General features: G+C 43.8%; 1 protein-coding gene across 2 annotated transcripts in view; it reads left to right on the forward strand.

The window, feature by feature from the left end:
• LOC133408526 (plexin-A2-like) overlaps positions 1–21769 on the forward strand; it is an 83108-nt gene that overhangs the window by 28638 nt on the left and 32701 nt on the right. For both annotated transcript variants that reach the window (XM_061687529.1, XM_061687530.1), the window contains exons 4-11: positions 3032–3132; positions 7018–7141; positions 7573–7726; positions 9570–9666; positions 14001–14115; positions 16181–16381; positions 17681–17777; positions 18550–18749. In XM_061687529.1, the coding sequence (XP_061543513.1) occupies positions 3032–3132; positions 7018–7141; positions 7573–7726; positions 9570–9666; positions 14001–14115; positions 16181–16381; positions 17681–17777; positions 18550–18749 (1089 nt within the window). The remainder of the gene's footprint in view (positions 1–3031; positions 3133–7017; positions 7142–7572; positions 7727–9569; positions 9667–14000; positions 14116–16180; positions 16382–17680; positions 17778–18549; positions 18750–21769) is intronic.

The raw sequence follows: 21769 nt of genomic DNA on the forward strand, positions 1-21769 counted from the left end.
CGAGTAATTGTCTTTGTTTTATGTTGAGTAAAACAGTCAAATTCCACTGGGAGTGGCCATAAACAGCTTGAAGCAAGCAACCTGCCAAACCGGAGCTTCTTGTGAAGTGAGTTGAGTTGATTTCGCCGCCAGCGTTTAGTATTCCATCTCAATTTTTTGGGCGTGCGAGTCAAAAAAATCAAAAAAATAAAATGTTGTCTCTCGAAAAACCAAGTCGAGGTTACTCGTAAATCGAGGTACCACCGTACGTGCAATGGTGAGGAAAGGATCTGGGATAATCGGTTCACTTCATCCTTTTCTCTGAAACACATTTATACAGTAGCTCACTGCTAGCACACGTGTATGCATCGATACATAAATCTGAATTGAATGCTGCTCGTGGACTACCTCACACCGCAGCCACTTCCTTACACGAATGTATAACGAGTAAACAAGTGCACGGAGCTCTCCGTTCGATGCTGCGAGGGGACGAGCATCGTGCTACCCTGCATACAAAGCCAGCTAGGCACACAGTGATTTTCTTTTCTTTTCTTATTATTCCCCGGCTGGACGTGCGATGCAATTTCCTGATGTAAGCAATCACAAGTGGAGTGCATTAGTGTGTCTCCGGTGCGCTAATAGCATAAGTGGGCGCTCTCACAGGTCCGTGTTGGCAAAATGGATTAGCAAACTCCCCCCCACCCTCACACACACACTACTACATAACTTTCTTTTTTTTTTTTTTTTCCCTCAGCAGTTCAAAACCCATTTGGTTCATTCCATTAACAAAATGAGTTGGCCTCGTGGGAGGAGTTTAGGGATTTAAAAATCCTAATCTGACGTAAATTGGAATACAGGAATTGTTGTGGTTTGGATCGGTAAAAAAAGGACAAAATCAGTCAATGACTCACTGTGTTGCTTCTCGTACGTTTTGGGTCCACAGACCCCATTACGGGGGAGATTCCCCCCCCCAAGAACCCTCCATAATACTAATACCAATTAAAACATAGCTACCATGTGTCCACCTAAAAGCCCTAGGAAAATAAAGTAAAAATTGGCTATTTGTGAGATTAAGATCCCCATCTGCAGGTATGCACTTTTTAAAAATGAGACTCTGTAGTAATTGATAGAAAAATATTTTACTGACCCCCAGAAATCCCAAGACCCCAGTTTGAGAACCACTTGTATAAAACACATGTGGAGGTCTGATTAGAATTGATTTAATTTCACGAGGCGCAGGAACACACGCCGGGATCCAAACGTCAGACAAGGCTGTGGTTTTATTTGCAGAAAGATCCGGAAAGAAAAGCGGCTCACCATGGGGATGTGCCGATACCAATCTCCCTCTCTGTCAAGTGGATTTTTATGGTGCGCCCCGGTGTTTTTGCTTTATAATAACATTTCCCCCCCCCCCCCATTTCCTCTCTGACAATTTAGACTGAACACAAAAAGTTGGCAGAGAGGCTGCTGCACAACACAAATGAATAGCGCTCAAATGGATGTGCTGCAGTATAAAGGTTCAACCATGAAAGCATTGTCTGTGGTCTGTTAAATTGTGCTTACAATTCCAATGCTTCAGGTGGGCCAAAATTAGCTTTCCGGTGGTTCACAAAGAGCATTTTCTCTTTTGTTGACCTCATTGAACGACTGTTGTCGTCTTCCAAAGCAAATCCAGCTTGAAAATCACGCACTTTTCAGTCTGTCCTTGGCAAGGTCATGTGGAGTCAAGAACTAGCTCCCTTGCCTGGGGTTAGGAAAACACTGTGGCTTCGGTTTAAGTTGCTGTGCAGGCTGCTTATTTTTGGTTTCCATGGTTACTGCACACAATAAAAGGACAGCCTTGACTCGCCGTCGCCCATGTGAACCATACAAGACTGTAGCAGCGTCCTTTGTCCTTAATTCCATTGTCTCGTTCTGGATTTTTGCCTTTCTACGACTTTGCTGGCAAGGATTTTAATCGAGTTGATTGTTGCTTTGCTACACTGCGTGAACACAACCTTGAAGGGAAAATGTAATGGAAAATTGACTTTTTAATGGATTGTATGCAAACAGTGAAGTCTCTGGAGTGCCTGCTCACTCACCAAGTGTGAAATTGAACAACGAAGTAAATATTTTCTTATATACTTATGAAAATGTGTCTGCGAGTGAGCTTGTCTACACTTCGATTTCTCTGCCCGTAACATGATCAGCTGGGCCGGAAGTAGATCCAGAGCCACTTTCAAACTACATGCAGGCACATTATCAGAACTTGAAGTAGGAGCAGAAACACCCACATCCACTACGGGTGCGACCCACCCACCCCCCTGCTATGATGTTAAAACCGAAAGGTAAGGAGAGCTGCATTGAGTTTCCTGGATACACAGATTAGCATTAGCTCACAATTTTAGCTTCTGACTTAATTGCTCGTTGAAGTTGTCGACATGGTGGCGGTAATGGTGCTATTTGTGTTTGGTGATGTGTCATACACACAGTGCAGTGTAAGAAGTGCTGCATCCACAAGTGAAAATGCTTTTATTGTCTTGACAGACGCTCACTTTTTTCCCCCCCACACTTTGGCCTCTTGCCCATTTGCGGTTCGCTATTTACAAATTCACCAATCTGCATTTCTTTTTCTGTGAACCTATCTTCAGCTATTTGCTATAATAAAGTGCTGAACATAATAAAGACTGAACATAAAACACAATAAATAGTACAATAATACTAAAAGTGAGAAAAAAAGTTCTGAACAAACAGCAAGAAGGGCAGACACCATCAACAAGTGTTTAAAAAAATAAAGTGCTAGTTTTTCCAATCATGTTTTAATTGAGGAGCTGTTATGACAACACGTCGGATAAATAAAATATGAAATAGGACCCCTACAAATGGATTCATCATAGCAACCGCTAATTGATTTCCCACTCATCAGCTGATTTTTTTCCACAATGCGACTTATCTTTGCCAATATACAACAAACAAATCCACGACCCCAATGACCCCTTCGGAACAGAGCTGAGAACAAAGAAAGGAAACTTTACTTTACTTTTTATTTTTTTCCCCATCTTTCTGATTTTAGGTGGCTCAGGTCCCTGTAGAGGCCTGCGAGCAGTACGGTACCTGTGCGGAGTGCCTGAGCTCCGGGGACCCTCACTGCGGTTGGTGTGTCCTGTACAACACGTGAGTCTGCATGGGCACAAACACACACACACACACACACACACACACACACGCACGCACACACACACATACACACACTGTGCCTAAGGGATTAAGGGTGTAACATTGCTATTTAACAAAGAGCCAGTGGAACGTTATAAATAAGAGGAGGCATGTGATTTGTGCAGTTTGAGGCGAGACAATTCTTTTTTTAGCAGCAGTGAAAGGCAGGAAGAGCGAGATTTGCCTCCCATACCCGCACGACCCTCCAGCTTGGCCAGCAATTGATCAGAACCCACGCTGCACCCACCCGCCAACAACCAAAGCATCCAACCAATTCTGGCCCTACACCACAGGTCTTAGTTTTAGTCCTGGCACTAGGTCTTGGACCAAGTCCTTTTATTCGCCCATAACACAAGCCCATAGATTTTATTTGGAGTCCTGGTCCTAGTTCTGGTTCTCATCCTTGGCCATAACTTAAACCTTAAACCTTAGACCTAGTGCTAGTCTTAACCAAAGACATTAGTCTAGTCGTAACCCTAGACCTTAGTACTAGTCCTGGCCCTCTGCCTTAGACCTTGGGTCTCAGACCAACTGCAGCCTTAGTTTTGGCCCAACACAACAAACCTAGACCTAGCCATAGTCTTTACAACTAGTTCTGGCCTCAGACCGTGGGCCTCAGACCTAGCCCTAGGTGAAGTTATTAGATCTAGTCTTACTCATAGACCTGGTACTGCTTCATTATGCTTGGTGGTGTGCAGTGATATTTTTCTAATGTGACATGAGTGGCTAACATTCTAGCGTAGCCCTAGTCCCTAATCCCCGGTCCTAAACCTAAGAGCTAGTCTTGGCCCTAGACCACAGACCTAGTTCTAGCCTTGCCCCAAGACATTAGATATAGCCCTAGTTCTGGTCCTAGACCTGGACCTGGCGCTAGTCCTTAGGCACAGTCCAGGTCCTGATCCTAGAACTTAGACCTAGCCCAACATCTTAGATCTATACCTAGCCCTGGTCCAAGACCTTGGACTTAGACCTTAGCACTATTCCTAGCTCTAGATCTTAGATCCCTCAGATTTTGTTGTCTGGGACAACTAGTGTTGATGTATTCAGCAGGAGGGGAGGTGACATTTGGGGATAAGCTGGGCCGTCACTGAGGGACCTCAGCATACCAGCGGGAACATTTTGGATCCGACAGAGCCAGCTTATCTCTCTCATCTTAATTATGTGACCCCCAGGTTAGCTTGCATAATACCTCGATATGGAGCACGGGGGATTGAGGAGATTAAAAGCCTGTGTTTTGCAAGACGGCCCGCAATGTTTGAAGCTGACCTGAGCCGGGGGGATTTAGCACCGTTTCACGGTGACGTGTGCGTTTCTGCGGGCTCTATCTTGATGAGGATCGGCGTCACTTAAATTGCAGCTTTCAGACTTGTCGCATCACGGCTGACTTTAGAGGAGGAAAATAACGTTTTGTTTTAATCTTAAATTAACTCATTTTTTCCCTTGTTGCCCCCTGCCATGTCTAATTATATGAATTAATGCTGTCCACTTATCACTAAATTGCTCAGCCGCCGTTCCCTCAAGTGATTCATGATCCATCACTCGGCAGAACAAGGCCACTTTAACATTCTGTCAATGGAATCCACTCTTTACCATCTCTTTGGTCTCTGAGCAATTCTCACACAGCCACTTTTACACCACATGCAAGTGGCTCTGACTATACAGGCTGGATCTACATTGCAAATCCAAGTGCCCAGTTCCGATTCATACCTGTATCTGTTTTTTTTCCCAGTCTTCCCAACCCATCCTGGCGGTTGACCATAGACCTTGTCCTTGGCCTCGACCTCACACCTATCTTTGCCCTACACCATAGATCTTACACATAGTCCTGACAGTAGGCCTTAAACCTTGGTCCTTAGACCTAGTCCTATTGGAGGCCATAGGCTACAGAACCAATCCAAGTCCTAATCCTATACCTTAACCTAGTCAAGGATTTACAAAGTAGATCATCCTGGACCCAAACCTTAGAACTAGCCCTAGCCTTAGTTCTAGACCTCAGACATAGTCCTGGCCCTACAGTTTAGAACTGCACCTTTAAAACTAGTCCTGGCCCTAGACCTTAGAATCCAGGCCTAGTCCTGGCCCAAGACCTTAGTCCATGTCCTCGTTCCAGACACTGGCCCCAAACCTTATACCTCGTCCTAGCCTTAGACCTTAGCCTTACTGCTGACCCTACACATTAGTGCTTGGATGCTTGACATTGACACCCAATGAAAATGCAAGCTCCAACAAAATGTGCAAGTTGAAAAGTTGACTCCAGTGCTCAGGGAACGAGACGACTCACAACCTCCATCTTCCTCAGAGTAAAAGGTGGACCCACAACCCAGTGGTCTTAAAGCAGAACACATCAATTAATGGTTACAATTCGGAAGAGCTCACATTTGTGGTTGTAAAATGTACTTTTGTGGATCATTCTCATAGGGGCTGGAGTCTGTGGCTCTGTATATAAATGAATGGACTCCTGCTGAGGGGGCTGCTCGGCCAAGATAATGGAACAAATGGCTCCCATCAGACAAAACCTGATGAATAAAACGGCAACATGAAAAGAGTATTTTGTCTGCGGTACTTCAGCTGATGAGCGGTCACAGGGGAACGCCGGCTACTCCTCCCAGTCTCCCTCGATGAGCCCAGCCGAAACAGAGCTATCGCCGCCATTCCGATCCTCGTATCGCAGTGTAATTACACCAGAACAGTCTTAGTTTCTTGAGCACCCTTGGAACCACCTGAGAGCTTGTAAAGATGCTGGCTGCCCTCAGCTATGCACGTTAAAGACGTGACTGTGTACAGCCACAACACATTACTCTCAGTGTGCCGATGCAATTGAGCAGTGCAGCTGAGAGACTTTTTTTGAAATGCCGTTCTTGTGTTTTCAGTCTAACCGGCCTCTTAATCTCTGAAGCTGCTGAGAGGTGCCTCTTTCGCAAGACTCCGGTTCAAAACACATCGCACTTCTACAAGTTAATGCACAAAAAATGATTTAAAAAATTTATAAATTGTCCCCTTTGCCTTAATGGATCTTGATTTGTCCTCTGGGGCACAACCGTGCTGGAGCAGAAAAGGGTCTTCCCCAAACTGTTCCCAGAAAATTGGAAGCATAAAATTGTCCCAAATGTCTTACAAAGATGAACTTTTAAGATTGACAAAAGGATTAAGGATTCATGTCAGGCCTCCAAGCCTGGGGTAAGGGTTTATAAAACGGTTCAGGTTTCAATTTAGAGTTTCAAGCTAGGGTTAGGGTTTTTAAACTAGGGTTGGAAGTCAGGGTTAGGATTTCTAAGTACGCAGTTAGGGTTTCAAGTTCAGGTTTCAAGCTGCGGTTAGGGTCTGAGTTCCGTTTTAAGGTTTTGAACAAGGGGTAGGCATTGAAAACAGGGTTTTCCTTTGTGGGTTTAAACAAGTCTGGGTTTATGGGTTTAAACAAGTCTGTGTTAGATTTTTAAACATGGGCTTGGCTTTTAAAATTTGGGTTTCAAGTCAAAGTTAGGATTTCAAAGTAAGTTTTCAAATCTGGTTTAGGGCTTGCAAGCCAAGGTTCCAAGTACGGGTCAGGATTTGAAAATATGGTTTTAAGACACACTTAGGGAAGCAAATTGGTGCTTCAAATGAGGATTTTAAGCCTGGGTTATGGTTGTAAACAAGGGCTACGGTTTCAAATTGTGGTTTCAAGGCAGGGTCAGAGTTTAAAAATAGGCGCTTGTGCCTGAATTAGGGTTTGGGTTCGTGTGTTAAACAAAGGAGTCTCCAGGGGGAACTTTATAAAAAAAAAAAAAAAAAAAAAAAAAGAAAATGTAGATTAATATTGATCTAGCTGATGTATCAAATCGTGTGCATTGCTTTGTCATACAGTTGCTCAAGGCGGGATCGCTGCCCGAGAGCGGACGAGGCCTACCGCTTCAACACCGACATTGACCGCTGCGTGAAAGTCATCGCTCACCCGGACAGCATCGCTGTATCGGCACACAGCGTCCCAGTGAGTCTGCTTGCTGTCGTCCTTCCCCCGTCCTATGTTGTCACCGCAGTAGTAGTAGGGGGGGTCTTTTTACAGCCTGTATAACATCCACTCTGTTTGGGTCTGAACACGCACTTTGCATCACAGCTATACACGAAGTCTGACTCAGTTCTCCCGACAGTACTTTGAAGTACCTAATCAGCTACAAAAAATTTAAAGCGAGGGCGCAAACACAAGCAAATCTTCACTTCTCCTAGCTTGCGCAGTGTACCTTCGTCGCCATATATATTTCATAAACTCAGATAAGGCCGACTAGTGTCACTAACTTTAGCAGAGTCAGCCGATCCGCCGTTTCTCAGCATCTCCCGGCATGTCGCTTTGCATTCAATTCTGTCTGACGTACAGCGAGACGGGTTTATTGACTAACCGCGGCGCCTCCGCCCTTTTCCTAGCTGCTGCTGGAGGTGAACAACGTTCCGGATCTTTCGGCGGGAATCACCTGTTCCTTTGGGCAGCAGGCCGAGGTGGAGGGCCACGTCAATGGCAACAGGGTCATGTGTCTGTCCCCGGCCGGGAAGGAGGTCCCGCTCATACCACAAGGACAAGGTGCGCTTGAATTGAAGTATTTGCTAATCAGTGAATGAGTACAGCCTTTTAATGTGGAACGGTTGTCTCAAATGCACAGGAACGGTCTTAAGAGGATTGCAACCCATCCCATCGGACATCCTCCAACTCTTAAAGTCACCGTTAAAATTGTTCAATGGAGCAATCGCATTCAATGATTGGTTGTAAAGTAATTGCAATGCCTAATGCTTCCTTTAACTGCTTTGGAACTAAACAAAATGCAAATATTGCTCTCGGAAAGTTGTAGTAGTATGGGAGGGTTAGGACAGTTGGGGGAGGAATGAGTAGGGCAGATTGTGTAGGAACGTAAACATCTGAGAGCCTCAGACCCCCTCCAGAGCAGGAACTGTTCACCCCTCCACATCCAGACTGCAAATGAATGGCGCTTGTGTGAAGTCATCACTGGACCTAATGGAGGCATCACAATTCAGATAAATGCAGAACGGCACGCTCACGGACATATTTTGGGAAATAGGCAGGTGACAAAAAGATCTTTATTTATTTTCACATTTGCTGGTGGACAGGAGACGCAACTATTTGTCTAGAACAAATTACAAAGTTTCCCTTAGGAAAAAAAAAAAAAAAGCTACTGTGGTGGTGATGTCGCGGCTTTTGAAGAAGCTTAACCAACCTCTGTGTGTGTGTGTGTGTGTGTGTGTGTGTGTGTGGCAAGTAATTACAAATAAGTGCAAACTTTAATGGACTGTAAAAACGCTCACTGCAGTTCTCTTGGGAGTGTGTGCTTGTGTGTGTTTATGAGTATAGAGCCGATAAGCTGAAGTTAGTCTTGCTGAATCCACAGTTCCAAGTTGGGACGCGATACCCGACCATGATATGAATACGAGAGACATGAACAAAAGACAGCTATGATTTTTTTGTTTAATTTGCAAATAGTTTGTCCTCCAAGTGCAGTAATCCTCTCAGGTTTTCACCTTATAGCAATGCGCTCTTGCAGAAAGGCAGATGCCAGGTGGCTCTTAAAAGCGGCGAGATAAAAAAGTACTGAACATTTTGTTTCACGTTTGGCCCTCTCTCTTTTTTTCAGCGGCCTCCTCCTCACCTCTCTTTGACGCTATTTTTCCATATTTTGGGCTGGATTGACACTGTACAAGTGCCTAATGAGGATTTGATGCCTATACGCCATGGTTGTGTTGACACTGCTGCATACATTAAACAGCCCGCACGCACAGACGCCCAAATTGCAGATTTCAAAACACAGAAGCAAACAATAATACAAATATTCAACGTTACATCATGTTTATTTGGTCTGGGTTAACCTCCACATTAATCCATTGGCCGCCATCTGCAATTACTTTGCTTCTATAATAATCAGCACTAGCAAAGCATATTTAGACCATAATCGAGTGTCTATGCTTTCACTCTAGTTTCTAGTGACAGTGGGTGTTTATTTTTGTGTTGCTTGGGCTGACGCGGGTGTATAAATACCTCACCAATCGGTGGACGGTTCGTTTAAACCCTAAATATACCACAAACTATGACCCCAAAACACCTTTAATATAATTTTAAACACATCTTCCAACATTACTCTTAAAAATAAGTCTTACAAATGATTTGATTTGGACGACATGTACCATAAGTGTGCATGTAACATGGCAGTACTGCGAAGACCAAGGTACTACTCTCCTAGTAAAAAGAGATCTGGCGCCATCCTGTGGTAGACGCGAGTTTTTCATCAAATATTCCAATCATGCCACTTGAGAGCAAACAACATCATCACAAATCTGAATTGTTATACTGTACATACAGTACATTGTACTGTAAATCCAGCCGTAGATTGACGTGGTCTACCTCTCTCACCTGTCAGACTGGGCCGGGGTGGAGTTGAGGCTGAACTCCAAGGAGACGGGTCAAATGGTCGCCAGCACGGTGGTGAAGTTCTACAACTGCAGCACGCATCACATGTGAGTCCACACACCTCTGCGTTCGCTCACTCGATGCTGAGAGTCGACAAGCTAATTTAGGGCACTGATGCACAGATTCTTGCTTGAGATGCGGCTCTTAGATGAAGTCGCGCTGAATCAATCTGTCAGCTTCCGTTTTAGTCAACATGACGCATTTGTCACGGCCTGTTTGTTTGGGATTTTAAGTTGGCCGCCCTGCTGTCTTACAGATTTAAATAGAAACAAACAAAGATACAGCCATTGATGATGAGCAAATAAGCAAAGTCGTTGCAGGTCCAAAAATAAATACAATAAAAAAACCATTAGACTAAATGCCACTTTATAATTTTTTTTTGTAACCCGTTTCCCAGAGGCTGCACCGTTTAATAATTGTGTTTGTTGTAAAATAAGAGATGAGTGTTAGCTGTGCTCGGGTACCTGGAGGGCAGATGAAACAATGCAGTCATAAAAAAGGGACTTTTCCTTCAAATGTACCATGCAAATAGACAATAAACACAGGGAGTGACTTGGCTTGGGGCCATTGCGCTAACAGGACTGCATTTAGTGTCATGAATGCCACCTACGAACATCATTGAAGCACGCTGCTTTGCAACAGGCATTCATGTTACATTGTGTGCATATGAACACATACTCTATCTTCTGATGACTCTAATTGAAACTAAAGTCAGATTGGGAGACAGCAATAACTGTATTAACACTGCTGGTATGTTGCGGGTCATTATTAAGTTCTAGAAAAAATTACTTGGCATTACTTTGGTTCTTTTCCCCTTATTATTATACCATTTTAAAATGATTTTTGACTGTGCAAACCACCCCTCTCCATGGTATATTCAATTATTAAATGTAGTGAACCACTAGTAAGTGGCTAGAAACGGGGCAGAAATACATTTTTTATCCACTCGTTCCAATTATATTTCATATATATACACACACACACACACACACACGTATTTTGTTTCTCCTGGAACTAAAATGGGTTCTCAATCAGTTTTTATTGGGTTATTATAAAGTTATTGATAGTCAAGCAGGCACACATTTTCTTGGCAAATGGCTTTTTGATTTTGCTGTAAGCAGTAGAAAATGGATGGATGGATTACAGCAATACATAATGTATTACTTCGGGTCTTGGGTAGGAATCACTTTTTTTTTTTATTTGAGTCTTAGGCAGCAAAAAAAAAAAAAATCATAAGCCACGGTTTGAAATACTCACACACCATAATTTTACACTGGATGTTGAATAGATAACTTTACAAGACCTTTCGTGACTTTTTCCAAAACTTCATATTTCATTGTAACGGTGCAGCATGAAAAGATTTCATTGCATTTCCTCTTCTTGGATACAATTTCACTTTCTTTGCTAACTGTCAGCTAGAAATCAGGCGTCCTCACTGGAAGGTTCGTGCGGTCCAAAGTCACTTATGTTAAAGAATATAGTTCCTTGCAGTTGTGTGGCAGTTCACACTCTTGAGTTCCTGTGATTGGTGTAGTCGACCTTTTGCCCGACACACTCCTTCATTTTGGACGTTTCACAAGTAGCATTGAGTCTGTACTCTTTGTCCGTATTTCTGTCCGTCTGCTGGAAGCTTCCAGAGGGCAGACCAAACACTGCAGTACCACCAGAAACGGTGGGGGGCAGTGGTGAGATTACAGAAAGCACTAAAGGTGGTTTAAGAAGAAGAGAGCAGAGATGAGCATTTCGTTTGTTTCCATTGTGACCCTAAACGGGAAAAGCATGATAGAAAATGGTTGTATGGTTCCTTGACAAGATTAACGGACATTAAAAGTACTAGCAGAGTTGTGGCAGTACTGACGGACAGTCCAGACAAAACCGATTAACCCTAAGATTCTACAAGACTCAACAGAAAATTCTTCTTTATATATTTTGGCAATCTGGCCTGTGGCACTGTGCTGCCTCCCACAGGTCAGTTTTGCAACTACGACAGACAACTGGATTGGGGGAGGAAATTCGCGATTGTTGATAGAGATATCGTTATGTGTGGTGTGATGTGTTGGTTCGAGGACACCACACATTATAAGAGCAATAAGAACACGTGATTTTTTTTTTTCCTCATCATGTGTGGGTCTCACGTTTATAAAATGTTAAAAATCGGTATGCGTGTATCCCGCTTTAATACGCAAACAATTGACGTACGTCACAATCAAAATGGTGGCAGACCACAAAACTGTTCATTGTGATTGTGTTGGTCAAGATAAGTATGATGACATTTCTTCACATACTTCATATTTCTTACATATGACTTAATTTGAACCCCACTTACAGTCGTACCTTGACTTACAAGTGACCACTATATACCCTCTTGGAATTTGAGCGAACAGCCTAGCGCACACAATTTGTAGAACTTTCCCCTCTCTGTAAATTACCCTCCGCCACAAGCTCATACTCGCTGGATTCGTGAATACACAATCATGTTACTCCTGGAGGTTGCGTTTGATTGATGAGAGTGTTGGCAGCGAAATTAGCCCGCAGTGGCAGAGAGCACACCGCCGATGCTAAAGGGCTCTTTGACTGTGACATAAATACGCAAGTATACCCAATTAAGTCATTAGAGAGAGCAGTCGGGAGCTCATCATACACACACGGCCCTTCATTAGCGTCGCCGTGACCCCCGCGAACTCCCGGTGATGAATATTTCACGTCCAACGCAGCTCCTGACCTGCAGCATCCCGTTATCAATAATCCCGGCGCTGCAGCAGTTGCGACCTATTCATACCTCACCTCCACACACACACGCACACACACACACACACAAAAGAAGTATCTCTCACGTCCTCCCACACTCATTCTGTATGTACACAACATATTTCCAAATCTTCCATCGCCACACTGGCCCCCCCCGGCAGCTAATGATGATACAATAAATAAATAGATGGCGCTCCATTTATTGGCGTTTGTGGCTTGGAGCTGCAGCATTGCAAAGCTGATTGTGGTTTTATAGCCCCCACCCCCAAAGCTTTTATTATATTCCAAGGTCAAACTCAGCAAAGTGGGAGTCAAACATCTCCCAAAATTGATGTCTCTCTAAAGCAAACCGTATGGTCCGATAATGACGACGGCAAGTGTTGTCCATGTCGTTTATGGTAACATGAATGAAGGTTTGCAAGACTTTGTGGGCGAATGATCAAGGTCAGGGTGAACATTGTCTCCTTCTGGGAGGTTAGGCCATTTTGTTGTCATGGTAACGGCAATGCTGTGGAAGCTGGGGCGTGAGTAATAACTTTGCTTTGGAAAACACGGCGCTAGGGAACCATTTCAGTTACGTACTACTGCTTCTTTTGTGTAAGCAGGAACAAATTTAACAGCATTTAAAAGGAAATTTCCAAAAATGCAAACTGCTAGCAGTAAGTTTTCCAATAGATAAATCAATCAATAAATCAAATGTATACAATAAATAAAAAAATAGTCATCCTGTATATGACAGATTAAATAGTTTCTTTTTTGAACAGTGCAACATCAGTAATTAGTATTTTTGGGGGAAATGAACAATGCGGAAAAGTTTGTCACAGTTTAAATAGCCGAAATTATGCTGTTCTATAAAAACACCAATGGCATTTGTTATTTCCCAGGAGAGACTGTTTAAATGTTGCCATTGGAAGTTGCCTTTGCACTGCACTGGTTATTTTTTCCCTTTCCACTGCACAATATTGACGTCGCTGTGACGCCATTTCAAATGACGTACTGCCTAAAGCATATCGCCAGCCGTGACATTCGCTGGCCAGAGGCTGAGCATCACTGTGTTTGTTCACCAGGTAGCTGTGTGGCTCGACTGCGAGGCTGTTACACTTCTTGTCTTCGTAGGCCTCTGTACCGTACAGAATGTTGTCTAACTGAAAATTTAGAATACAAATACATGAACCGTTGCACACCTAATTATGAGTATTTGTTGGTGACACTTTTGGGGATTTAAATTGTTTTTATTGTTTCCTCTGAAGTTTTATTTGTTCTTAGAATTGCATGGTGGGCTTGACCAAATGTTCTTGCCGGATATAGATTCCCCGCCCATGTTTTTGACCCAAGTTGCCACTGAGTTTCCCCCCGCGAGCAAAATAGCAAATGAAATTTCATTTTACACAAACGTTAGAGCCGAAGAGCTCAGTTACAGCACAGCCAAGCCTTTGTTGTCATGTTTCTCTTCAATGTGGTCCCTCAACAGCTGTGTATCACCATCATCTGTCGGTCGGTCTGTCTGTGTGTATCTTTCCATACATCCATCCATCATTGTGTAGCTCTTACCTCAAATTGTTATTATTGCCGTGTTTTTTTTTTTTCTCGTGGTTTACATCGCATGCACTAATGAGTGCACTTTGTCCTGCAGGTGTCTGTCGTGCGTAAACAGCACATTTCGCTGCCACTGGTGTAAATATCGCAACATGTGCACCCATGACCCGAGCAGCTGTTCCTTCCAGGAGGGCAGAGTCAACGCCTCAGAGGTACGACACCAACTTACCCGCAACTCATTAAAATGCAACGGTACGACAAATGGAATGTATTCAATGAAACCATGCAGACCGTACACCCACTGCCCAAAGCATTAACAAACATAATAATATTCAGTTTGTCATACAATGAATCTAATGTCATAACACTAATCCAAATTAAAGCTGAAAGCAGCAACAAACCAGCTCTCGCACAGCCCTTTTCAGTGTGACCCCCTCATAATGATCCAACTTTGACTCCACGTTGCGCCCACATTAGCTGGCATATGCAAAAATGCTTGGCAATATAGCAATGCCTGTCCATCTAGGATACCTGCTTACGATTGGGGCACATTTGGGTGAATTCCCTAGTGGGAGTTTGTCAAAGTATGAGACCTGGAATGCACCCAAGATGGCTGCCTGCTCCAAACAAAAATGGCTGACTTCCTGTTCTATTTCATACATGGGTCCTTTTTCCCACTTTTTCTTATGACACAGGTCCACCAATTTTTAATTGGTCAATCTGAAACTCCGGTGTCTGGGCTGATTAATTTTTTTTTACCTCTTGAGAATCCTTGCATTAATGATCAAACTTAGGCAAAAACAATTCACACCTTATACTTCAAGGATACAGAGGATACTTCCTTCTGATTGGGGCTTACTCGGGCGAATCCGCTCCGTGTCAAGGAATTTACCCGTGGCTGCCCCAAACCAAAATGGCCGACTTCCTGATCAATTTCAGGCATGGGTCGTTGTTTTTTTCGTTGAATCCTGTTATGATGGACATCTTAACCAAATTGAATGTTGATCTGTGACACTGGTGTTGGGGGCTTAATTTTCCTCACTTTCCAGGGGGCGCTAGTGAGTGAGTTTAGCGAGGTTGTATTAGGGACCGCTAAAATATATTTTTACAGGCATACATGCGCTTGCAAGAATTGGTGCATTTTCGCGCAGGCTGAGACTCACCAAATGGCCTACTAATTGGTTGAAACGATTATACACAATTCTTCCAAGGTCAATTTTGGGGGGGATACAGTTGAATTGAATCCACATTAAATCAACTGTGGCGATGTACCTTATGAAGTGGCTGTATCTGTATCTCCAGCTTCAACCAAAAAAAAAATGATACTGCGACATACACATCTGCTTGGATCTAGGCAAGGCTTTAACATGCAGTAAAAAACTTGTATGCGGGACATGTATTACTGGGATTACAGATCTATTTGCTGCTGTAATCCCCGAGGGACATACTGAAGTGTGCATTAATACAGATGATGACGGGCAGACGTCAAGATAGATGACAGTGACAGATTGCTAATATCCTGTGAAGAAATGGTTATGTAAACACGACGACGCAGACAGACTCAGCAATAAATGGACAACATGGAAAGAAAGGCGCCATGAAGTGGAACCGCTTATTCTGATCTGTTTGAATTAGAATCAATTTTTCCCCATACGAAAATACGATGGTGCGATACAAGTTTCATTCGTTTCGTGACCACACGCCTGAATCTCAAATCAATTTTCCCCATTCGATTGAATGGAAAGGCCATTAATCTACCTAAACCTAAAAACACTAAAGAAAAATAGCACCCCATAAAACTGTACCTTATGAAAACATGCCGTAATAATGAAATTAAATAGAATATAAAGAAGTAAACAGTTTGTGCATCATGATTAATTCTTTGTGATTATGCTTCTGATGTGCAAGCCTTGGCCAACTGGGGGCAGTATAACACAGACATGCGGATATACATGGAGACGGTCACAACTCCTCAGAAAAACTGCAACAATATTAGTGAGTGGGGAGAGGGAAGTCTGGGCTTCTCTGCTTAGGTTGCTGCCCCTGCGACCAGCCCCCGGACAAGCGGAAGAAAATGCATGGATAGATGGATGTTAATTAACCAATTTCATGGGGGGAAATGGCTAAATGAATGCAAAGAACACCACAGAAAGTGAATGCACCGGTTTCCTACATTTTCCCAACAAATTTGGTTGAATTCAAAATTGTATACGTGCCACGGGTTCCATTACAACTTCCTCTTTGTCTGATCCCCCCCCCACTCCTTTTATTATTCAGGACTGCCCCCAACTCCTTCACTCCGGGCAAATCCTCATACCGGCCGGCGAGGTGCGACCAATTACTCTGAGGGCCCGCAATCTGCCGCAGCCGCAGTCGGGCCAACGGGGCTACGAGTGCGTGGTGAACGTGCAGGGCGTCGGCCACCGCGTCACGGCGCTGCGCTTCAACAGCACCAGCGTCCAGTGCCAGAACAGCTCCGTAAGGCTTTTTCTTTTATTTATTTTTATGTGGGTGATGTTTTACTATTGCGAGAGGTTAACTTTTTTTTTTTTTTTTTTTTGTGGATGGCTGGCAGCGCCTTTCAAGGCAGCATCCGCCCATTGCTGTCTGAATGCGTGCGTGAATGCGGCCCTCTGGAAAGCGCTTTGGGCACCTACGGTGTGGATAAAACACTATTTAATTTCACTCCATTCGCCAAAAGAAATTTTGTAAAACCGGTTAAAGTGAAGAAAAATGGCAATTTTCCGACAGCTTTTCTGCCGTGCTATTTTTATGGGTGATATCACCACAATAGGGCACCGGTGATAGCAAAGAGGAAAAGTGGGACAGTAACCATAGAACAGGAAATGGACTTGACCTTATTGTAGCAGTAGTGTATGGTATAAGTGTGAATAATCTCATTTATGTGTGTACGAGGCATGCCAGCAAAGTTCCAGGACTGGTATCACAAAGGCACTATTGTATTTGAAAGTTTTCCCCTTCGAAGTACTCCTCCTGGATTCTAAAACACTTTCCCAGCGATGTCTGCCACGCCGTCGTGCGCTCGAAGGATTCTACCGGGATCCTCCACAGCTCTATTGTCACGGCCGTCTCAATGTCCTCCGCGTCATTGGGCATTTGGAGCATTGAAATATATTTTTGGCGAAACCAGATCTTGAACTTTTTTGACACACGGCGTATAGGTACACTATACGGTTTGCCGCTCCTACTCTCTTTTAACTTAAAGTTTCTACACTCCCCCCCCCCCCCCTTCTCATTTTCTTTCTTACCTGCCACAGGGACTACAGATGGAAATTAGCTACAAAACTATAATCTGGTACAGAGCATTTTCACTCTTGAGTTTGATATTTTCTGTACATGGTCCATGAAAGATAAACAAATAAACTGAAACAACAAAAAATGTACTGAAAAGGGACACAGAAAGGGAAAAGAAATAAAATGTATTCTAGTGTAGCATAGTTGTATTTTTAAGAGAAAATGCTGGAGGGCGGGAGTGTGAAATGGAAAGCAAATAAATACTGTATGCTCCTAGTGAGTCGCTGTGACCTTGTCTTGTATCAGCAAACGAGAGGCTGCAGATGAATTCGGGAGATGTCTTCTCTTTGTTGCACGATTACAATGCGAGACGTGTCGTCTGCGACAACGCATGAGAAGGGCACAGTCCTCTGACGCGGGTGATGACAGATGGTTAAAAAGCCTCTCGTTTCTCGCTGCCCTTTCATCCTCTCTTCCCCCTTTCGGTCCTCTCTCCGCTCACGGCCGTCTTCTCTTTTCCAGTATATGTACGAGGGTGTGAAGATCAGCGACCTGGCGGTGGAGCTCGCCATCGTGTGGAACGGCAACTTCATCATCGACAATCCCGAGAAGATTAAAGGTGTCTTTCTCCATCCGTATCGGCTTGTAGCCTAGAGGGCGAGGGACTCAATCCACAACGGCGGAGATGGATGGGTCACTGAGGGCGCCTCAAGCCCCCCCAAAGGGCTTCAGGGAAAGTTCACAATACTCATATGCGCTGATCAAGTAGCGGACAGTCATTAGTGTGTCACGAGGAGTGAAAGATGGAGCTGCACATTTGTTCGCCTTCAACGTAATCAAGGACAGACAAAGTCATGTATTTTATCCGGTCTTAACCCATATTCGTATCGGGGTTTACCTTAGCAGTCATACGTCCAGCAAAAATTTTGACTGACCAGCCAAAAATATGATAAGTAGAACTTCGTTGAAGAAATTCCGACATACAAACGAAGGCGAGGAAAAGGACTCTCGAGGGATATCAGGGCAAGTGAAGCTTGAAATCTTCTTACTAATCCTGTTACGTTTTGCTTACCATAAATAAACCCGGTCAACCAACGAAACAAATTAACTAAACCAATTTATCTGTGAATAAGAGCTTCGTGAACCAGGATTCCATACTGTCAACCAAGTAACAAACCAAACAAATAAACAACCGAGCTAGCTAATCAAGCAACTGACCAACAGCTGTTAACAAAGAACATTTATCTTGTCATGTGAGCTGATATCATTACATCAGTAAATTTGTCTTGTTTTTGGGATGTTGACATGTTGTATTACAGTACATTTTATGACCCTCATTTGGAGCAGCCATTTTTGCGAACCACTCTTGCGGATGTGCGTCCCTCCCACAGTGCACCTGTACAAGTGCAGCGCCCAGCGAGACAGCTGCGGCATGTGCCTGCGGGCAGAGAAGAAGTTCCAGTGCGGCTGGTGCAGCAGCGAGGGCAGGTGCACCATGAAGCGCCACTGCCCACCCATCTCGCCGTATGCCAGCCGCTGGCTCGACCTCTCCGCCGCCAATGTCAAGTGCACCAACCCACGCATCACCGAGGTTTGTTTGGCTATCTGGGCTGTTGTCCGACTGGGTTGTCTGTTGAGGGGGTGAATGAAATGTTTGGTTGTTATTATTACCAAGTAAAAGGTTATAGTACGTTCAATATACAGTACAGTAGTCACCCGGTTTATCGCGGTTCCCCAATCGCAGTCCAAGTAAAGTATATCAGGGATTTTTTGATTCCACATAAGCTTAAGAAACAATGTAAAATGCCATAGACAGACTAACAAATAGCATCATAAGGCTTGAAGCAACAGATATTTGAACGCAAATGATGTATACAGAAACGATAACAATACTCACAGGCATATATTCTTTTTCCTCTGTGAAAAATGACTATTACTGAAGCTTACTGAGTCACCTACAGTAGTTGCAAAAGTCTTGTCCGCTTATGTCTGTAGGACTGTATTCTACTGCCCCTGGTGGCCAAGACACGTAAAACAGAAGGAGCCGCAATGAATCAATGCTGATGCACAAACTGTTTAATTCTTAACATGCTATTTAATGATATTATTTTATGTTTTGTTAAAGTACAATACTATAGAGTGCTATTTTCATTGTTAAATAACACAATGCAAAAACACAATGATGTTGAAACGGATTATTGACATTTCTATCCATTTCAATGGGGAAAGATGATTTGAGATACAAGTGTTGTGAGTTGCAAACGTGGTCACAGAACAAATTAAACTTGCACACAGCCCTCTGAAGTTGGCAAATTCGCAGGGAAACTTCAATTCACAATTCCCCATCTAGGTACCTTCAACACAGAACAGAGAGCCGTGAAAAAGCCGTGACGAATCCTGCTTAGCTGGTCAGTGTCAAAGGGGCTAAAAGCACAGGCGCATAAATGCCGCAACGACAGCGATTTTTGCGGGATCTCAGAGGCTTTTGTGTCCACGTGTGCGACTCAATGAATTTTGCAAGCTAACAGAGTAACGGAAGGCAGCGCACAAGGTAAACATCATGCTTGATAAAGATCACCGTGTCATCAGCATCCGCATTAGCACAATCATGACGAAATATTAAGAGGTTCTCACATGACTGTCGGAGCTCGTCGAAGCCCTGTGACGAACCATGACACCTGAAAGACATTTTAATTACACTCTCGTCAAGTAAAAGCCTGTTGAAAATCCAGAATGTAGCTCTTTAATTCTACTTTACTTGCAGTGACAGTGACCATGCAGATCTAGAAAAACACATGCACTCTATTGAGAGACAGTCGAGTGGTCTTTAAAAGGCAGACAAGCGAACCCTCACCGATTCGCAAAATCCCCTACCAATTATAAAACGCACATTGTAGCGCTTGTCCACATTTTTGGAAGATGCCTCAACATCCCGCCAAAATGCACTGCTCCCTCGAAGCCGCCATGTTAGCAAAGGAGTAGCCAGCGTTGGCCACTAGTTGACAGCCAACAAATACATGATGGAAGACACCGGCCGAGGTCCAACAGGCAGGCGAGGCTTCTTGTGTGGTTGGCGGCAGAGAAAGCAGGGTGGTAAACTATTCAAGGTGATAGGGCGCTGCCGCGAACAGAGAAAATAATTGACGCCCACACATGTAATTGGCAAGATGGCAGCAAAGCACTTTTATTTCTGTCAGCTATTGCCTGACCAATTGAAGCACCTACCCTCAGTTTAACAAAGGTGCTTAGCACCACGATGTGACCAGATGGCACCAAAGCAATCTTATTATATCGGAAATGGCTTTGGCCTGAGTACAAAAACAGCTAATAGGTGAGTTTTTCAGCAAACAACAGAGGAGAGATTCCCTCCAAAAATTTGCCAATAGGTGAATTTGCAAATGCTGAAGTACGAATACTCAGGGATTAACTGGATTTGAAAAAAAAGGGTTTTATTTTTAAGGGTATTATTAAAGATGACTGAAATGATTACGGTAAATTGAAGGATTATTTGGGGATAATAGTTTGGGGTATACTTAGGGTTTACAATAATATAGGCAATGATAAACATGTTTTATGTAGGACATCTACTACAGCTGTTTAAAATATTTTGTTATTCTTGGACCCTAACCCCTGCGAGTAGCGAGGGTTCACTGTATGTCATTAGGTTAATGGAGGACCACCCAATCAAGCATTCTGTGAGGGGACGTGGATGACAGTTCTGGGAATTCGGGTTGTTTACGAAGCGCTTGAGGGATCTCTTATGTCACAAACCGGTGTTCCATTCGCACAAAGGCGACGAGCGGGTCATGCGCCGAAGACACCGTTGAGCTGGCACTTCAAAGAGCTGCGGGCCTTTGATGTCCCGCTCGTATTAATAGCGTTGGTGAAGGAGGCGCGGAGAAATGAATCGAGTGGAGTGTTCCGCTGGAAAGCGCTGCTTTGGCATTGCTGCCGATCTGCTCTCCGGTCCCCCAGAAAGCTTCCAGTTGAGATTGAACATTGGAAGGGACTGCAAATTAATTGTATTAAAGGTTGTATATTCTGGAGAATTGACTTTTCTATAAATCATATACAAACAGTTGGGTTTCTGGAGTGCCTGCCAACACAAATAGTGTAAAAATACACAAGTTTGTAAATCTTTTGTGAGCTGTCCATTTCCAAAAATGTATCTGCTAGCAAGGCGTTCTCAATTTGACATAATACCACCCCCACACAGAGTTTCTCCTCCCAAGATTTGGTGTCAAGGCTGGACGAAGAACCGCCATTTCCAAGCAACAATCGGAATGTTTGAAAGCATTACCAGTTCAAGGCCAAAAGCTAATCACCGAATTGTGTTAGCTAGCAGCGTTAGTTTCTGCTAACCGGCACACGCATTTGCGTGTTTGGCAAAATTGTTGCCGGTTAGCTTCTTCTCTGGCTACTCTGCAGTCCAAAAACATGCATGTTAGCTTCAGCGAAGACTCTAAAATTGCCCATACGTGGTAAATTGGTGGTGGATGCCTCCAACATTGAAATACAATCCATCTCCAAAGCCCGTCAACCTCTGAGCAAATCGGAGTAGCCCTTGCCTCACCACAAACCCCTAGCTCTGGCCCCGATCTTGGAAACGCT

This window comes from Phycodurus eques, chromosome 10 (genome assembly GCF_024500275.1).
Source record: "Phycodurus eques isolate BA_2022a chromosome 10, UOR_Pequ_1.1, whole genome shotgun sequence".
In the NCBI taxonomy this organism is placed as follows: Eukaryota; Metazoa; Chordata; class Actinopteri; order Syngnathiformes; family Syngnathidae; genus Phycodurus; species Phycodurus eques.